The sequence below is a fragment of the Cnephaeus nilssonii genome, assembly GCF_951640355.1.
Source record: "Cnephaeus nilssonii genome assembly, chromosome: 6".
Classification (NCBI taxonomy): domain Eukaryota; kingdom Metazoa; phylum Chordata; class Mammalia; order Chiroptera; family Vespertilionidae; genus Cnephaeus; species Cnephaeus nilssonii.
In genome coordinates, this window is record NC_137077.1 from 70,032,876 (window position 1) to 70,052,618 (window position 19,743).

At 42.9% G+C, this 19,743-nt stretch overlaps 1 protein-coding gene and 1 pseudogene across 2 annotated transcripts; one reads left to right on the forward strand and one right to left on the reverse strand.

Moving 5' to 3' along the window:
- Positions 1-737: 737 nt before the first annotated feature.
- On the forward strand, positions 738-1,004 carry LOC307101805 (dynein light chain 1, cytoplasmic-like; annotated as a pseudogene). The gene has a single exon. The product of its transcript is annotated as a dynein light chain 1, cytoplasmic-like (transcript).
- A 10,508-nt stretch (positions 1,005-11,512) lies between these two features.
- On the reverse strand, positions 11,513-17,336 carry PHLDA1 (pleckstrin homology like domain family A member 1). The gene is made up of 2 exons (XM_079774870.1): positions 16,123-17,336; positions 11,513-15,691 (listed from the first exon to the last, which is right to left on the reverse strand). The coding sequence occupies exon 1, from the start codon at positions 17,319-17,321 to the stop codon at positions 16,149-16,151; it is 1,173 nt and encodes a 390-aa protein (XP_079630996.1). The 5' UTR covers positions 17,322-17,336; the 3' UTR covers positions 11,513-15,691; positions 16,123-16,148.
- Between the last annotated feature and the right edge of the window lie 2,407 nt (positions 17,337-19,743).

A 19,743-nucleotide genomic window follows, 5' to 3' on the forward strand; every position in this document is an offset into this window, starting at 1 on the left:
CTAAATTTTTGCCGAAATAGACACAGGCTTCCCAGGAAGGAAAGAGTTCTTTGGTGTTGTATCTAAAGTTGCTAGATGAACTAAAGAGAACATTTTGATCTATGGATATAGCTGTAAACCAAACCCCTTCATTTTTTATTGTCTCTCAAATCCCAATGCAGAGAGATGACATAAAACCATCTCTCTAACTCTCTATTTATCTACCTATCTCTCATTTGGATATAAAGCACATATTAAGCATTAAGTACTAGAAGGAAGTGCTAGGATAGGTTAATGACTTTTACTGATCACATTTATTGATCATCTACTACTATACAGAGTGCTTGTATATATATTATTTATTTTAATCATCACAATAGCTCTACGGGACATATTTTCTTATTCCCATTTTACACATAAGAAAACCGAAATTCAAAATGTTAGGTGACTTAAAAAAAAAATGTTAGGTGACTTGTGCAAAGTCACACAGCTTATGCAAGGCAGAGCTAAGAGTCGATCCAGGTCCTCTGAAGTCAACGTCTATACTCTTTCCAAAGAAAGGCAACTGAATCTAGAGTAGCTAATAATTGTAAAATATTACAATTGAAAGGGCGCAATTGAAGACATCTTTACTTTAAAAAGGAGGAGGAGATGCGCCACGGCTTGGGTAAGCTGTGGCTTCTCCCGCTGGGTCTGAGCCTCACCAGCCCCTCCCCCAGGTGACATGTGCAGTGGGCCAGCCCTGCTCCACTGTAACCATGTTTGACCACAAGGCGGTGATCAAAGATGCCAATATGTCAGGGGAGATGCAACAGGACTCCGTGGAATGTGCTACTCAGGTGTTGGAGAAATATAACATAGAGAAGGATATTGCGGTGCATATTAGAGGAGTTTGATACGAAGTACCACCCCCCTGGCACTGAATCGTAGAGAAGAACTTTGGTAGTTATGTGACACATGAAACCAAACACTTCATCTATTTCTACCTGGGCCAAGTGGCGATTCTTCTGTTCAAATCTGGTTAAAAGCATGGACTGTACCACAAACCCAGTGATTCATCCAAAAAAAAAGGATTGCAGCCTAAATTCCAAATGCCAGAGACTAAAATCTACAACCTTGCTTAAAGGAACACCTGGATCTTGAAACTTTCTTGTGTTGTTTTGCATAGAGAATTCTCTGAACTCATTTGTTGTGCTTATAAAACAATTAACAAAACAGCTTTTATTTGTATTTATTTTCTATTCCATATTTCTCTGCCTCATGTTTTTCCTCCTCAAAATCTATTCCTTTCCCCAAAAAAGTAAAAATGGGGAAAAATTAAAATAAAGAGGAAGAAACTAAAGTCCAGTGAAGCAAAATCATTTGCTTGGGATCACACAGCTCATTAGCAGCAAAGCCAAATCTAGAACCCAGGATTCTTTCCACTATTCTTTTTGTTGTTAATCCTCACCCAAGGATATTTTCCCCCATTGATTTTTTAGACAGAGTGGAAGGGAGGGAGAGAGAAACATCGATGTGAGCGAGACATATCAATTGGTTGCCTCCTGCACGAAACTGGGAGCCAGGGATCAAGACTGCAACCAAGATACATGCCCTTGACCAGAATTAAACCCTCAACCCTTCAGTCCATGGCTGACACTAACCAGTGAGACAAACCAGCTAGGGCTCCACTATTCTTTGCTGACCCTCAGAATAAACACTACGGCACTCCTCTTGTTGAGCATGAATGAAAAGCATTCATTTTTTCTTCTATTTTCCTGATCTGGATCTTGCCATGGAATCTATGGATAGTGATGAACATGATGTCTCTAAACGGAGCTATAAATGCATCAAGAGCTATTGATGGAGACTCTGGCGTTAGTGCTCCAGATTCCTCTGAGCGCCTGCGATCTTTCTCATATCTCTCCTTTGTCAATATGACTCTCACCTGAAGGCATGGAAAGCAACTACATAGCTCTGTTTTAAAAATCAGATGTGTTCTATTTGAATTGTTCAAATGTTAAAAGGGGACTAATTGGACATCATTACAGCAGTACCATATTTGAAAGGAAAATGTTAAAACCTTAGTAAGAATTTTGAAAATACATAAAAGGCTCTAAGTTAATGCTTCTAAGCATTTTCCCATCTCTCTGAGAGGTTTGTCTTATATTCCCATGCCAGTTCGTGGTGTAGTTTGCATTGAGGTTAGACTCAAAGACAGTGGAGCTAGATGCCTGGATGACAATTCTGACCCCACCAAATGGTGGTAAATTTTCTTCAATTCCTAATCCTCACTTTCTCATCTACTGATTGAAGAGTGATAAAAATTATGGCAGAAACTGCTTATTTTCTTCTCAATAACCCTTCTCCCCTACTTCTTTGCTAATAGAACCCTGATTTGGGGGATGGGCTGGCAATGTATCCAGCTGAAGGAGTGTACTAGTATGTATGGTCTTCCTTGCAACTTCAGATAGAAAATAAGATGTAAGTGGAAGTCATCATATGAGGGCTCCAGCGTTTCTCTAAAAACAATTACTTAGCCCTAACCAGTTTGGCTCAGTGGATAGAGTGTCAGCCTGCGGACTGAAGGGTCCTGGGTTCAATTCCAGTCAAGGGCATGTATCTTGGTGCGGGCATATCCCCAGTAAGAGGTGTGCAGGAGGCAGCTGATCGATGTTTCTCTCGCATCAATGTTTCTAACTCTCTATCCCTCTCCCTTCCTCTCTCTAAAAAAATCAATAAAATATATATTTTTAAAAATAAAACAATTACTTATCTAGAAAGTTGTTCCCTTTTGCTCTACAGCCAATTCCTCTTTTTTTTTTTCTATCTAGAACTCAGATAAGGTATCTGGAACTCTAGCAGCCATCCTGGATCATGAGCACCCAAGCCCTGTCCCAAGGGTGATGGAAGAGCTAGAAGAAGCCTGGGTCTGTGATGACCCAAAAGACACCATCCCAGCCCTGAACCACCCATCTCTGGATCTTTGTACATAAAAGAAAAGTAAATTTGTTGTTGTTGTTGTAAACTTGTACACCTGAAACCTGTGTAATTTTGTTAACCAATGTCACCCCAATAAATTTCATTTTTAAAAGTAAATTTTTATTTTAATATACTTATTTGGGATTAACTATTATATACGGTCAAATCTAATGCTGATTAAAGTACCAATATCATAAATTTTATAATAGCTAAATAAGATAATTCATATAAAACATGTGTAGGGCCCATTTAGTAAGTACTCAATAACTATTAGTTGCTGCTACTGCCATTATTAATACTCTGTTTGTTGCAGAAGACCAGAGGAAAATCAAGTAATGCTTTTAGAGAAAAGAAGTTACACTGTTTAATACGCCAGCGGACTCAACAGAATAACTTCCCAAATCTGAGTAAAGTAACATGCAGGGGCTTCTCTTTTATATCTTTCTGGGGTCTTTGTCCCGCAAATATGGATTATGCTTCCGGTCTTTTCGAGGGTTTTGCAAAAAGGCCCCAGGTGTTGGGGTCTTGAAACCATATCTGATGGTCTGGCCTGGCGCCAGCGTTAATACCCCACCATTCTCTCCCCCCCCCCCCCCCCACCCCCGGGGCTATGCACTGTTCATCGTTTATGGCCTCTGTGAAATATGAGCATTTAGATAACAGGTTCTGCAAGACCGGTTTCTGGGAAAGAGGCAGTGACTTAATTATAGGTTATCAAGAATGTACACTGGGCTTGCTGGCACAGATTCAGGTTGCTAGCCCCCCAAAATACCAGGGTTACCTTGGAATTAGCCCTTTTTAGCCTTCTCATGTTAACTACTATGATTAGTACTATACCACCAATAGTATTCTGTCTTATCTTCTCCATGTTTCCCATGTAAGTTCCTTGAGAGCAAACCTTGTACTTTACTCCTATTTGTAGGCCTGCTACTGTGCCCTATACGGAATTTTTTAAAGGTATCTTCTACTTACAGGAAAAGTAATTTTGTTTACTTTTAATTAAATTTGCTAATAGGAATCAAATATAAATCATTGATAATAAAACCTGGAGAAATAATAAAACCAGCTTTTACATAGGTGTCTGTATTTCCTAATTCTTGTTTTAAAGTATGCATTGTTTTATTTATATGTGAATTGGCAACCAGTTTTAGGTATACTGTTAATAAAACATTATCTTTTTTTTTTTACCAAAAAAGAAAAATGTGCAAAAAAACATGGAAAATCTGGTCACTAGACCTGAAAACTATCTGCCATACTCATCACCAACCCTAGTGTCTTCTCTTATTGTGGTGCCTAACCTTTATGGAGAACTAAGTACGGTGGACGAAAGGGGCCACATGCTGACCTGACAAGCTCAGGGGAGGCCTGCATGGCAGTCTTGCAAACTCAGAGACCTAAAGTAACCACAAAGGATGGTCTGAAATTAAACTAACTAAAAGCAGGTATGGTGGACAGTTACATCCTAGGCCGGTGTCTTCACTGACAAGGTCAACCTTTACCTTAACTGAGCCTATCTGTCTTTTTGCATCTATGATAACATACCCTTGAAATGTCTAGGAAACTTGTAACTTCCCTTTTTCCGGACCCCTTGGGGCACAACCTACTGTGCTGGGCGCCAGGACAGATGCCACAAATTCCTTCATTATCATGTTAATTGTTCCTGGACCCACCTAAGTATGTGTCATCGTTTTACTTTTTATCCAATCCCAGGGGTTTCCCTCCCCCGCCCCCCCCCCCCCACCGCTTTGCTTTATCCCACCTCTCTAATCTATCACCAATGGATTTCCTGTAACCCACCTAAGTCTCTTTCCTTTGATTGCAATGTATAAAGACAGATGTAACCCGCCATTCTCCAGAGCATTATCTCAATTCGTTGAGGTTCTGCTTCCCGGCATTTGTCGACAGTTTGGCTCAGATAAACTCACAAAAATTCTTTACAGGTTTCAATGGTTTTTTTATGTTAACATTACTGGGCTAAGCCTGAATTAATCGCTAATATCAATTTTGTGGGAGAGCTATGGTTACCTCCACCACTTTTTGTGAATTAGTATCTAGAATAAAATATTCTAGTGAATGTCAATTTTTCAAACTCAAGCCAAATGACAGAAAATGTTTCTTAAGAGATCTGAGCCTATAGAAAATTCAGTTTTGCTTTATTCTATGTTTACGTTCTTTTTCAGAGACTCAGAGGAAAAACAAAGTCTTAAAAAGAGAAAAGAAAGCTTAATAATTCATTTCCCTTTCCCTCTAAAATAATCTACACACACACACAAAAAGAAAATCACTTAATTGTAATCACTAGTTAGAAATAAACCAAGTGAGTGTGAATTGAGGAAGTCTTTAGAGAAATACCTTTCTTCCTCCCCCTCACTGCTCACTTTTTTTTTGTTTTTTGCAAGATTTCTTCACTTCCCAGGCCTGCCTGGATCACCCCCGCCCCCTCTCTTCGACTCTGCCTTTCAGTATGGAATCCTCTTGCCCACCCTTACAACTCACACCCTGTATTTAATACATGATTTCATATTTCCAATTCACAAATTTTGTCTCTCACTCCTGTTCTATATGTTAATTTCTGTGCAATAAGTTTGAGGTAAGAACCCTGATTTTGTACGTCAAGTTGAATGCATACCAATAAGAGGGTACCCTGCTCAGCACACGGACATTGTCATGAGTTTGTTGAGGGGCACTGAGAACCAGCTAATCCCACAAAAGCTGCTCTGTGGACCTATTTTACACAGTTATTTGGTTCCACTGCGTCTTGTTTTTTAAAGCCACATTGAAATCAAAGTGTTTTCCCAGGCTCTTGGAGTGCCCGGGTCAAGAATGCTGACAATCTCCTGTCAGAGAGCGGCTGTCAGCATCACCCCCTATCAAGCACGCCCAGTCGTCACTTGAATAAGAACAAGCAGGCAACCCGCTGCCTTGTGACAAGCGCTGTGCCTCGGAGGGAGCCAAGGGCTGTGAGTGAAGCCTGTAGAGGTCACTTTATGTAAGAGGAAAGAATGGCGTCACCCAGAGGCAGACACAGTTTTGAATTAAAAACCTGTTTACTGGATGCTGGAGTACATGTCCTTACTGGGGACCCCCTCCTCCCCCACCCGTCATCCTCTCAATGAAAGGTACCAGTTCTGGAAATCTCCAAGTTGTCTAGTTTGGGGTATCGAATGTCCTAGGTGGGTGATGAACTGTTACTTATGATTGAATTTTGAGCTTTGTAGATTGCATTCACCTAGCTCCCTGGAAGGGAGATAACAAGTTTGACCACCCCACCTTTTGGATTTCATGGTTGCCAACGGATCCATTACCCTGGACACACCTTTTCCAGGGAATATTTCTCCTGACACTTACACGGAGAGGCGAGAAAAGCCAGTCAGCTACCTCCTTAAGCAACTGTATAAACATTCAAATCACTTCAACATTTTTCAGCTCCAGAGATAATTTCAAGACCTTGGGGTGGGGGGTGGGGGGGAGTTAGTAGCACCGGAAACATTCCATGAATATTTTAGGAGTCGTGTGATAACATAAATTCCAAGCAGCTTTTTAACCTGGTTTCTAAATAAATAATTTTCAATTAATTTTTGAAAACAGATATATTCTAACAACCATATTTAAAATATGTTTGTTTCAAAAGATATATCTGTTTTCTTTCGTGCATTTTCTGCTTGCTTAAAGTTTTTGTTAAACCACATGGATGATATTTGGAAGGTCGAAGTCAGAACTCACTTTTGAAAAGTGTAAAATGAAAGTTTATTTTAAATATTTATAACTGCCTTAAGACAGTTTGACAGCTTATATAATTAAAAAAAAATTTTATACTTTGGGTGGGGGTCGGGGGTATACGGTGTCTGGAAGTTTCAAGTGATTATTTGCAAGAATAACACCTTGAATTTACACAAATTACCCTCCAAGCCCTGCAAAGCAGGGGTGCAGTGGAAAGAGCACTAATCAGGAGGCTGGGTTTGGTTTACAATCCTGGCTTTGACTCATTGGCTGCGACCATGAGCATTGGCTGCGACCATGAGCAGCTCCCTGGCCCTTCCTGTGTTCATTTTCTTCCTCTGCCAAAAGGGGAGGGATGAATGAGGCTTTGTCTAAACTCCTAAAATTCCATTTTCAGCTCTGGTCTCAAAGTCACCATTTACACGGATGGAGGAGAGGTATTGTTGCCTACCATCGTATAGAAGGCAAATACAAACCAGGGCCCACCAGCTTGAGACAGCCATGCAGCTCAGGTCTCCCAGGAGCTGCCTGGCACTCTTTATAGGCATCAGGAATTTAATGAGAACCTCTGGGAATCAGTATAATTAATCTTGGGTGAGCCAGTGCATTGTAGCAAGGATCAGATTCACCCTCACACATTCACCCATATACTGATCGCTACGTTAGCAGCCTCCTTTGCTGTCAGAAACTAAAAGAGTCAGTTATTAAATTATTCTCTCACTGAGACTGAGCTATTCCCTCCAGTGATGGTGTCAGAACAGGACAACAGGCAGTTACAAAGGGACTTGGCAGTACCACAGACCACTGCTTTGTAACAGGGGTTTGGGCAGGCTGGGGCCAACCCTCAAAGCAGGATGCCCAAAGCTCTGGGCACGCGCGCGCACACACACACACACACACACACACACACACACACACACGTATGTATTGGGGGCTACTTGGAGGATCATTAAAGGGAGGTATATGTTTACAAATTGCAGCCAAGCTTTGTAGAAATAAACATTTCTTTAGCAGCTAAATAGAAGAAAGAGCCCGGCTGGTGCAGCTCAGTGGATGAGCATCAGTTCATGCACCGAGAGGTTACCAGTTCATTTTCCCAGTCAGGGCACATGCCCTGGTTTCTGGCTCAATCCCTAGCAGGGAGAATGCAGGGGGCAGCCAATCCATGTTGATGTTTCTCTCTCATTGATGTTTCTATCACTCTCTCTCTCTCTCTCTCTCTAAAAGTTCAATAAAAAGACATTTAAAAAAAAAAAAAATAGAGAAAAGAGACTATGCCTGTAACCATTACCAGTTTGGTTTCTTTGACTGTGATTAGTCACAAAGCCAGGCTGCTCTTTCGAGGTGATGAGTCAGCCCTGACAGAGCAAGCCACACCACTCGGTAGAGTTTGCTACAGCCACGTACAAAACACTTGCAAAATAACTGAACTGTTGGCTCCAGTACGAACGGAACTGTATGTGAGTTATCAGCTTCAGGAGAACGCCAGTGGAGGACCGTGACATAATTAGAACTTTGAAACTCCTCAAGAGTCATTTCCTGTGTCTTTCTGTACAGGAGCTGAATACTCATTTATCAGTTACTTCAAAAGCAAAGCATGTCTGGTCTTAAAGGACTGCATGCAGTATGTGTTTACTCACTCTGTTACCAATGACTGGCAGGGTTTGAGAATATTCAACATAACCACATTTTTTCGACTATTTTTTCAAGTTTTTATTTCCAGAGCTCAATTAAACATCAAATGCTTCAGGGTAATGCCCTGGCAGGGAGCAAGCACTCCCACATCTACCATTTCTCCGCAGTGCATTCTGGCTCTGCATCAGGGTGTAGCGGAGTGGAGCTCTCTTTCCGCAGGTTCTAAAAATCCCTCCAAGATAAAATCTGATCCAGAATAACACTCAGACCAAGGAGCTCTGCCTACATCAATAGTCCAACCAGGTCGTCTAACTCTCCCGAGTCCTCTGGCCCCCACCTGCGCCATCTTTGATAACCAGACTCACTTCATAGGCAAGCAAGGCCAGGGCTCTAGAACACACACATCATGGCATTTATTTGCCTTTCTGTGTGGTGAGGGTTTCTAACAAGGTCTTTGAGAAAGATGCAAAGCAAGGATGAATACCTTGATGAGTAGATTCATATTCATTCAATAGAATAACTGTGTTCATAGAGTTCATTATTCAGGTTTTCCTGCGTCACTAATTCTGGACAGTGGCAATATTGTGCTCATATGATTGCTCCCACTTTACTATGAACATAAATTTGGCTCACGTTCTATTTAAAAAATCAGAATTGCTTAATGCTATTTTTAATTGCAATAATATCCTGTTTTTAAATCTAAATTATTTGGACTGAAATACACATTATGTATATTATATGCACATGTAATCTCTGTATCTATATAGGCATAATAGAAGTAGAAATATCTAAATATCCTTCTTAAAATGGTCTTTAGATAATAATAATATTTACATAATGCTTTACTACAAGTGAAGTGGTTAAGTAGTGGCTCTGAGATTGCACTCATAGATTTCACTGCCACTTCATAGTATATCCATACAGGCTCCTCACGGGAGCTGCTGAGACAGGCCTCTGCCGATTCTACAGGGACACTGGAGCTGAGATGGCCCTTACGGCTGTCCTGATTGAGACAACGGGGCCTGATCTTTTTTTTTTTTTTAATTGATTTTAGAGAAAGGAAGAGAGAGAGAGAGAGAGAGAGAGAGAGAGAGAGAGAGAGAGAGAGAGAGAAATTTGTTGTTCCACCCATGTGCCCTGACTGGGGATCGAACCCACAACCTTGGCATTTGGGACAATGCTCTAACCAACAACCAGCTGAGCAACCCAGCTCAGGGCCTGGTCTTTATCCACTCCCCAGAGACCAAACATGGGATGTGGATTACCCTCAAGAGGGTGCGTCCTAAAGCTTTATGGTTCTCCCTGAGACAACACAGAGGACATTCTGAGAAAAGAACTCACCGAGAGCATGACAGCCACCAACACTACCATACCAGGGGACCGAGTATAAAAAATACATCTATAATAGCGAAGGTATAATGAAACAATCAAAATACTCATTGTTTCTCTGTAACTCTAAATACATAAGCATATGAAGCAAGACTGGAAAGTAATAAGCAAATGAAAATAGTAGTACTACAAATAATGTTTTTTTTCTCTTTTTTTCAAAGTTGAACTCAAGGATGTTGTTATCATACTGTTCTTACCATTTTTTTAAGTGTATTATTTTTATTGATTTCAGAGAGGGAGAGAGAGATAGAAACATCGATGATGAGTGAGAATCCTTGATTGACTGCCTCCTGCACACCCAACACAGGGGATCAAGCCAGCAACCAGGGCATGTGCCCTGACCAGGAATCAAACTGTGACCTCCTGATTCATAGGTCAACATTCAACTACTGAGCCATGACGATTGGGCTATTCTTACCATTTAAAAGAAATGCTAAGATCTCAGAAAATATAATTTATAGCTTTAAAACGCCAGATATTATATATTAATATGACTATAATGATTCCCAAGCCAGTTTGTGTGCCCTAAAATACAGGAGCTTCTAGGCACTCATATATTTACTAACTTATTAAATCTTCTCAATAACCCTAAGGTAGATACCTTTATTAACTACATTTTGTGGAGAAGAAAATTGAGTTTCCACAAGGTTATGTAACTCAAGATCTGCATGGCTAGTAAGTCATGGACCTGGGACTTGAGCCCATGCACTATGACTCTCAAACAGTGATGGCGAACCTATGACACGCATGTCAGCACTGACACGCGTAGCCATTTCTGATGACACGCGCCGCATGCCGAGGATGAAACATTTGCTGCTCCTAAGGATGAAACATTTGCGACTAGAGTCTTGGAGTTAGTTTTTCCTCAAAGTGACACACTACCCGAGTTATGCTCAGTTTTTTGGCGAAGTTTGACACACCAAGCTCAAAAGGTTGCCCATCACTGCTCTCAAATCTTGGCTGTTACCAACCATGCTTTATCTCCTACTAGAAACCTTTATCTCACACAATACCCATGATTCCCCTCCCAATGGCAGTAATTTGCCTTCTTAGATTGCATTTCTTCTTTTTTATTTATTGATTGATTTGAGAGAGGGGGAGAGAGAGAAAAGGAGAGAGACAGAGAAACGTTGATTTGTTGTTCCACTTATTGATGCATTCATTGGTTGATTCTTGTAATGTGCCCTGACCAAGGATTAAACCTGCTCTAACCAACTGAGCTACCTGGCCAGGGTTCATTTCTTCTTTTTTTTAAAAAAATCCTGCTTGAAACAGTAGAGAAATGAAAAAAACTTCCAAATTTTCTATGTTAAATTCTTTTGAGATTTAAAGTTTTTTTTTAAGATGCCAATAGAGATTGTAAAAGTAAAATTATTCTATTTTCCTTTAAAGAATCAACCCTCTATTCTGCTCTCAACGTAAAACAGGAAACTTTATAGATACCTGTTTGAAGAGTGATTCTCTGAGTCAAGGCTCTACCCTCTCAAGAGGCATAGGACTAGAATCTCTCTGGGACTCCAGTAATTCAAGCCAATTACTGGAACCATTTCTCATCCTCTCGGGCATTATGGAAAATTCAACTCAAATTCATTAGCATTCTGAAAGGTAATTATTTTCCCAAAATATCTGAGTGAATTTTTAGATCCTATATTCAAAATGCCCAGCTAATGTTTTTAAAAATAAATTTCCAATCCCACAAGTGGTCTTTTTCTTCCCAGAATGGTCATGGGATTTTCAACAGACAAGCCCTTTAGAAGGCTTCTCTCATAGGAAAGCATAGTGTCTATGCCCGGTCAGCAAGGCCTTCAAAAGGTCCACAGATCAGTCATCTCATTCGATACTTTATTTAAAATGGAATGCATTTTTAAAATATGAAAAATAAATCACATCTCTCCAAATCATTTAAGAGACATATTTACACAAATTATGAGCATACTTAAGTTCAGGAATGTGATAGTAAAGCATTTGGTACATTGTGATACTTGTTTTTCAGAAGCCAATACTTGCATATTCTGAAACTAAGCAGAAAGCCGACAGTGGAATGTAACAGACAATCATTTTATCTTCCTTCTCAAAATTAATAATAGGAAGGACCACCTATTATTAAAATCCAATTCCTCACCATCCCACTGATCACCAGTAGGCCAGCTTCAGAGGGATAGGGAGTTGGCCTCTCCAGCTTTTATGAAGATGCCCCAAAGTCCTCCTGCTTCCTTCCCTGGACAATAATGCCCTAAGAAAACCCTGTTGGATCCTACACTCCATTTAGCAGATGTCCTGCCAACGAAGTTGCAGATCACTTTGTCATCTAATGTTATGTAATTCTAGATTGGCTGTACAACATACAGATCAAAAAGTCACCCTTCAAATTGTGTCCAAACTTTAGAAAGTAGTTATTAAAAACCCACCCAACACAATTTAATAATTAATACATCTCAGGTTGTTTTGAGTAAATTGGCATATTCCTCTTGAAAGAATCACTGATGTATTCAATATCAAGCTCTGAAGCTTCCATATTTAAATTTTAGCTGGCTGAAGGCATTTTACTGGTAAAGCAAAAGGAAGTTTGTTTGACATTTACCAAAAAAAAACCCAAAACACAAAGAGAAGAATGAATGTTCACAAGCCCACCCTCATCCTACAAAGCTCTATGTTCTATGGGATTGATCTAGTTTTCACATAAGTCTTAGACCCTCTTCTAAACCTGCCATTGAACATGATATTGTAAACACTTGGAGACAGGCTAAAACCAAGTCATTTTCCCTGGGGACTGAAAACAAGTGAAGCATTTGAACTTCCACACTAGCAAAAACTTGTAGTATCAGATTTAAAATGAGGAATCTTTAAGAGAAATGGGTACATAAGGGCAGTTTAAAAAAAAAAAATAGCACACACACACACACCAAAAAATGCCTTTTAACTTAAGCCAGACTTCCTAACAGTGTTTACATATGAGGGGAATTCTTTCAAGCAATGAGTTGGGTTTTTCTACCTCCATTTGAAAAAATGTTAAGTGAAATAAAGTTGGTTCGATTTCCATATGAGAAAATTCCAGCTTCCTCTGAGGGAAATGTTCATTTTGAAAGAGCCCTTTATAAGCCTTTACTCTGACCTCAGCATTCCCTGTAGGGCATAAGCAGATCTGATTTCCACTAAGAAAGTATGCCAAAGGAGCTTCCTCATGTTGTGTAGCTTGTCCAGGATTAGCTTTTCTCAGGGAATGAAATGAGGGTAAAGGAAGCTCAGTGTGAGGCAAGAGAAAGAGAAACCACCTTCTGGGTGCTGGGAAGTTACACATTTTTTCCTCCTTTCATTCATTATTCCCAACAAATAGTTACTGAGCTGTGTACGAGGCGTGGCGCCAAGAAGTTCAAATACAAAAGTTCAGTTTCCAGATGGGAAATCCTTTAAATTTTCCAACTTTTCACATTTTATGTTTATTTAAGGGGTGAGTTTTCTGTTGGACCTGCCCTTTCCTTCTTTTTCTTGGGTTGAAAGAAGTACTTTTATCTTTTTCCATGAAGGAGATTGGTTAGGCCTTGTAATACTTAAGTGTTTAATATCACTCTTTTTACAGGTAGAATAGAACCACTGACACGCAAAATGCTTTGCATTTGTATTTTGTTTTGTTGCGCTTTGTCAAGCATAGCTGTTTCTTTGTTCTGGAAAGTTATTCAACCATAATAATTTCTAAGTGTCAAAACACAAAAACCATCCCACTCCTCTCCTTTCTCATTTCTGAGTCTTCACAGTTAAATATTAAGAGACCTTCACACTAGAGAGCCACTAAGAGGGTCAACTCAACATAAATATCACAGCAGACCAAGGACTAAGGGCTGTGGAAAGACAGGACAAGGAACCACGATTTTGATGTCCCCAATTAAGAAGCATAGACATGGTGGTGGAAAAATTCCACCAGCCAGTACTTAGCCTATATATAAGCTTAATAAATCTTAATTTTAAAACTACTTGGTATAAATATTATCTTTTTTTATAGCACAAGAACTTGAAGAAAAATCCTTCTATCTGGAAAAAAAAGCTGTGGTTTCATTGGGGCTATATGATCTACATATTAAAACACTGGTACAATGAGGCATTATCTTAAAAGTACAGCAGGGGTTCCAAAGAAGCTAAACCAAACTTAGCTTAAGAACTCTTTAGATTTGACTCTCTGAGCTGCCCATCATATGAATGTGTGTGTGTGTGTGTGTGTGTGTGTGTGTGTGTGTGTGTATATATATGATTTTTTAAATCTTTGCAGCTTATGTTCACAGCCACAACTTAAACAGCCTCTGGAAGTGGGAGTCCCCTTAAGTTCTATTTGCCATTTGCTCAAGTTTTAGATTACCCCGGCAACTTTTTGTATCAGAGTTATGGCCTCAAAATTCCATCATTTAAATATTGCACTAAAAAGTAATTTGACCATGAAACTCCTTTCCAGATGGAAGGAGAATAAAGGCATCTCTAGCATAAAATTCTGTTTTCATTTCTTGACTAATTTAGCATCGGCCTAATATCGACCTTCCAACTTGGGTGCTGGAAAAATACTGATCAAGACTTTGCAAAAGATAATGGAAAACAAAGGCCCGTTAGTAAAGCCATGCTGATAGGAAGTGATTTTCAGCCCCAAGAGGATTTTGTATCATCTATGGCTCGTTTTAAACTGAAGTAGCATCTGCCCTTGTGGATTTTGACTATCCTTTTGATTTAACACAGAAGAGGGTTTGTTCCACCTTTAAAAGCACCCCCCCCCCCCCCCCCCACAACCCCTCAGGAACAAGTGGCTGCTAAAACAAGACTGGGGTTGTTTTCCTACTGAAAATCCGGTGTTTATCCAGTCCTTCCCTTTTCAATTTCTGAGTTTAGTTAACCTAACAACAAAACATATAACCCTCCAATTTCTCACAGAGCAATAAAAAGCAAAACAATTGGTTTCTCTGATTAACATTATTTTCAAGAAGAAAAAAAAAAAGTTATGACTCTTAGTCCTTTGAAATAGTTACAAACTGTATTTTTAAACTCTAAGATTCTAGGATATGCTTCTAGAATAAAGTAAGGAAATGTGGTTCCGGTAAAGTGTGCAAAGCCCTTGGTGAAGGGTAATCTCTAGTGTGGACAGAACACACAAATGTTCTCTGACAAGCTGAATGATTCCCTTTCCCCCTACTATGTTTTTTGAAATGAAACACCTAATACATTTATACTCAGAAACCATAAATATCTCCTTATTAAACCCTTCACAGATGACATAAGCAAGCTTTTTTCTACAGTAGACAGCCCTACCACACATTCAAGATCATCCTGCCATCAGGTGGGTTATGTTTTAAATATTTTGAATTAGAGATTACTACTCATTTCCTTTTAGAAAAACAGGTTTTCACAATTACACAACTCTGAACATTTAGCTTCTTTAAACTTCTATTCTACACAACACAGAGTCTAAAGGAAAAAAAAATAACCTCAAAAAAAAAAGTTATATCACAGAGTTTAATTTCAACCACCTGGCATAACAATGAGTGTGTCGGGGTTCTGAAAATGACCTAGGAATAATGAATGAATGAAGTCTCAAGGTTTTCCCCTACACCTCCCTTTTTTCCTTTCCAAGATTAGAACTGACTAGGAAATAGGTTTTTGAAAATAAAGTTCCTGTTTTTGGAAAACGGCCTACATTCAGAAATGTCTTAGAACAAATATTTTTTTTAAAAAAAAACAAACTAATAAATAATCATAAATCAAAATACATTAAAATAAAATTACAGTACATCTTCGCTCCTAGAAGGTCCACCATACTAGGAGATCCTTTCAAAGGTTCATAAATAAAGCCTTCTAGTCTTGAAATCATTTCCTGCATTGCGATGAGGACGAGTATGCAGAAAACTAAGAGGAATTGTAAGTTATCGGTCGGCTGATGTCCCAACTACTCGATCCGGTGCACAGCAGGGAGACTGGTTTTCCATCCACATGAGGACCACAGAAAGGTGCTCTCACTTCGTCGAGTCCTCAGAACCTGGGAAGAAAGGACACCGAGTGAAGTAGGTGGCTCAGGTTCCTCCAAGACCCAGTTCTCTCCGGGCCAGTCAGACGGACGGACAGAGCGTGCTCCCTAAGACACCGGGGTCGCTCCCTCACGTGCCAGACACGGCAAGAGCCAGCGGCGCCGCCGGGTGCACCCCACTGAACGCGTGCGGGCAGGGCGGGCGGGCAGGTGGCGGTCCGCAGGCCTCCCCGCCTGGCCCGCGTCCCCCACGCTCCCCTCTCTGCCCGGCTCCTCCTGGCTCTAGCTTGCTTCGCTTCTTTCCACCTACCCAGAAACTTGAAATAATTTCTCATTTTTCCACCCAAGAGCCAAACCCGTGAACACACTTCCAACTCCTAACAGCCCGAGACCCAATCAATCCTCTCACGGCCCGCGGGAGCCGGAGTTGCGGGGGGCCTTACCTCGTCTGGCCCGGGTGCTGCCCCCTTCAGGCGGAGTTGGAGGTGCTGCGGAGAAGCCGGTGGCCGTGCGGCTGCGAGAGCGGTGGTTGGTGCGGGTGCGGTAGCGGATGCGGGTGCTGGTGCGGATGCGAGTGTGGATGTGGGTACGGGTGGAGCTGTTGGGGCTGCGGTTTGGGCTGGGGCTGAGGCTTGGGTTGAGGCTGCGGCTGGGATTGGGAATGTGGCTGGGGCTGGGGCTGGGGTTGGAGCTGGGGTTGGAGCTGGGGCTGGGGCTGAAGCTGAAGCTGCGGCTGCGGAGGCTGCTGCTGCTGGACCAGGTGCTGCTGCTTCTGCCGCGTGGACTTGACCGCCAGGATGGCCTGACGGTTCTTGTACTGCACCATCTGCAGCGTGATCTCGGCGTTCCAGCCTTGGTCCTGCGGGCACCGAAAGTCGATCTCCTTGCCTTCGGCCATCACCACCGTGAAGTACATGTACTTGCCCTTGCGCTCCACGCAGTCCACGGTCTTCATGTTGGAAAAGTGCAATTCCTTGAGCTTGGCCGGCGGCTCGAGGACGGCCGCGGCGGGGCCCCCGGGCGGGGACGGCTCCGCGGGCCCCTGCCCGGGCTGCGGCGGCGGCGGCTGGTGCTGGTGCTGCAGCTGCTTGGGCGGGATGAGCAGGAGCCCCTCCTCGGTGAGGATGCAGCACTTTTTCTTCCAGAGCTGCAACAGCCCGTCGCTGCGCTTCTCCAACACACCCTCTTTCAACGCCTTGCAGCCGCTGCTCTCCAACATCTTCCCGGCATAGGAGGGGGCGCCGCTCGGCTCGGCCTCTCCGCTTCCAGCCGCCCGGGCCGGGGGCAGCAGCAGCAGCCGCGCTCCGTCCTCGCCCCAGCGGGTCCCGCGGCGGCCGCCCGCCCGGAGCGCGCAGAGGAGGCCGACGCGCAGGAAGCAGAGCGACGGCGGCTCGGGGTCCGGGCAGAGGGGCAGCCGCGTCCCGATGCGCCACCAGGTCCCGGAGCTGCGAGCCGCCGGGCCTCGGCCGTCCTCTTGCGAGCGCTCACCGAAGGGCACTGGCCGGGCCCCCTCGCGGCGCTTTTGAATGGGCCATCTTCCCCACCCCCGAGTGACACCCAGCGGAAAAGGCGGCTCTTGGCGCCCGCCCCGCGGGGGAAAGCCCAGCTCCGAGAGGCGCTCTGCCGCGGGCGCACGCCTCATTAACTTGGGGCCGGTCCACAGCCGGCCGCGCCCACGCCCCCCTCCCTCGCTCCGCCTCTCACCGCCCACTCGCTTCCACGCTCCTTCCTGAGGGTGGCTGCGGGGACCCGAGCCCCGGAAACTCCCCTTCTCCTTCAGGGGCGACAGTCCAGGGTGCCCCCGCTGCCCGGCGACAAATGCCAACTCCCACGGGGCGCCGAGAGGCCATCCCCCCCGGCCCGCCTCTCCCCGGCCCGCGGGGCCGTCTGCTAAGCGCCTCAGAAAATGAAGAGGGGGCTGCGAGGTGGGTGCAGCGACCAGACGGTGCCCGGGACGTCAGCCTCGCCCGCCGCCCTCGGGACCCGGCCCTGCGATCGCGCCGGGCTCCGCAGTCCCGCGGAGCCGAAGTCCTGGCCTGGACGGGCGAGGGGGCTGAGGATGAGGCTCGCGAGCCGTGGAATCCACGGAAGGGTGCCCTCCCCGACCCTACGTAAACGTCTCAGTGCACAAAGGCCGGGAGGACACGGTGTCTTGACCCTCGTTTGCTCACGGTCATTACGTCTTCTTGGGACAGAGAGGGCAATTGTTAAGCAATAGCGCTCCCGTCTGTCCCATTTGGAAGGGGTGGAGGAAGGCGACCTCAGAGGGCATCTCGCCTCCCTTCTCCCCACCGGGAGCGCAGGCACTAGCCTATCTTCTTCACCGTGGACACAAATTCTCCAGCTTCCCTCTGGACCCATCTGGACAGTCTGCAACCTCTCACAACAGTAACTCAACACTAACTAAAACCCGGGGATTGTCCCGTGCTGAGACTCCACACTACAAGGCACAGCTTAGCCCTTCCAAGGGCAGATTGGTCTCCGTTGGTCCCTCTCTTTACAAAGGCCTGCGGCGTCACATCTCTGTTTTATAATTATATGTGACCTGGGGAAAGTAATGCTGTCCTTGCCCCTAGCTCTCTCCTACTTCCAAACTATTTCTACAGAAATTCTGAGAAACCAGAATAAAGAGCATAAACTGAAACCAAACCTCTTGGTGGGGAAATTCATCCACTAAGTAAACAGAGAACCCCACCTATGTACTGACCTTGAGGATGTGAAGAAGAATCACACGAAGAGGAAATAAACCAGGGGTGGGCAAGTCAGAATTGGCCACGGTTAAAGGAAAGGCTGCTGTGTGTGCCAGGAAGAAGGGAGAGCTTAGCTCATCTGCTAGTTTCTTGTGGCTGGAACAAAGAACTCAATAGGGGAAGAAGTGATGAGAGAGGAGCTTGGAGATGAGCAAGAGTCAAATCCTTTGTGCTATGATAAGAAATACGAATTTAACCCCAAGGTAATCAAGAACAAAGGATAATTTTTGAACAGGAGGATCAATCCCAGCACAATCCTGAGTGCCACTAAATTTGCAGTTGGCAGGTTCTCAGGACCTTCACATTATTTAATGGGCTAGAGTCTTTTAAAGAAAAGTTCAATTTTTTTTAAAAAAAAAATTATATAGATTTTTGGTAAGATGATGTAAAAAAAAAAAGGTAAGCAATTCTGTATAACAATAACACTACACTGCACATCTCAGTTCTTTCCTTGTCTTTGTAGGACAAGTGAGCATTCCAGAGAATTTCTGCATGACCAGCTGTTCATCTTTTTAACAAAATGCCATTCTTCAGCTCATTTGGAAAGAATATTTCCTTTAAGTATGTAATTCAGAGTCCCCAAAGGCAGGTGAATTTGGGAAAGACATTTTATATGAAAGAAAAAAAAAGTGGTACAATACAAACTTGATTGGGTAAAAAATAAGATGTAATCTGGAAGCCCAAACCATTTTCTTAGGAGAAACTCTATATATTTGGTGTTATCTAATCTGCAGTTTATCAAGATGCAACACACACATTCTATTTAAATTTCTTCAGAATGTCCAAACAAGCACAATTTTCAAAAGCACTTATTATAACTAGAGACTTTAAAACTCGGAATTTCCAGTTGGATATTTCATGGCTTAATGACTGTGACCAGCTCAGAAGTACGTGTTCTCTCTGACCAAAGGGCATTGATTACTGGAAATCTCAGTAGTATAGGAATCTTGTAGATGGGTGACAGCTTTGATCGCCACCAACTCACAAAAATGATCCTATTGGCGATGAAATAAATTCACAAAATATGAATTATAAGAAATAACTGTTCCAAAGAAACACCACAAGTTCAGTGTAGATATAATGGAAATCTACGAGCATCACTTAGAAGTTACTAAAATTTAGAAAGCTGGCTAACAAAGTAAATTGCTCTGGTAAACAAATCTGAAATGGCTAATTCAAATTATATATTAATGGCTGGTTGCATTAAATTGTCTCTCAGTAGCATCTGACACAGATTATTATTTTCTCCTTTTAGATACAGTTCATTTAGCTTCAAGGACACCTCCCTGGTCACTGCCTCAGTCTCTTTTACAG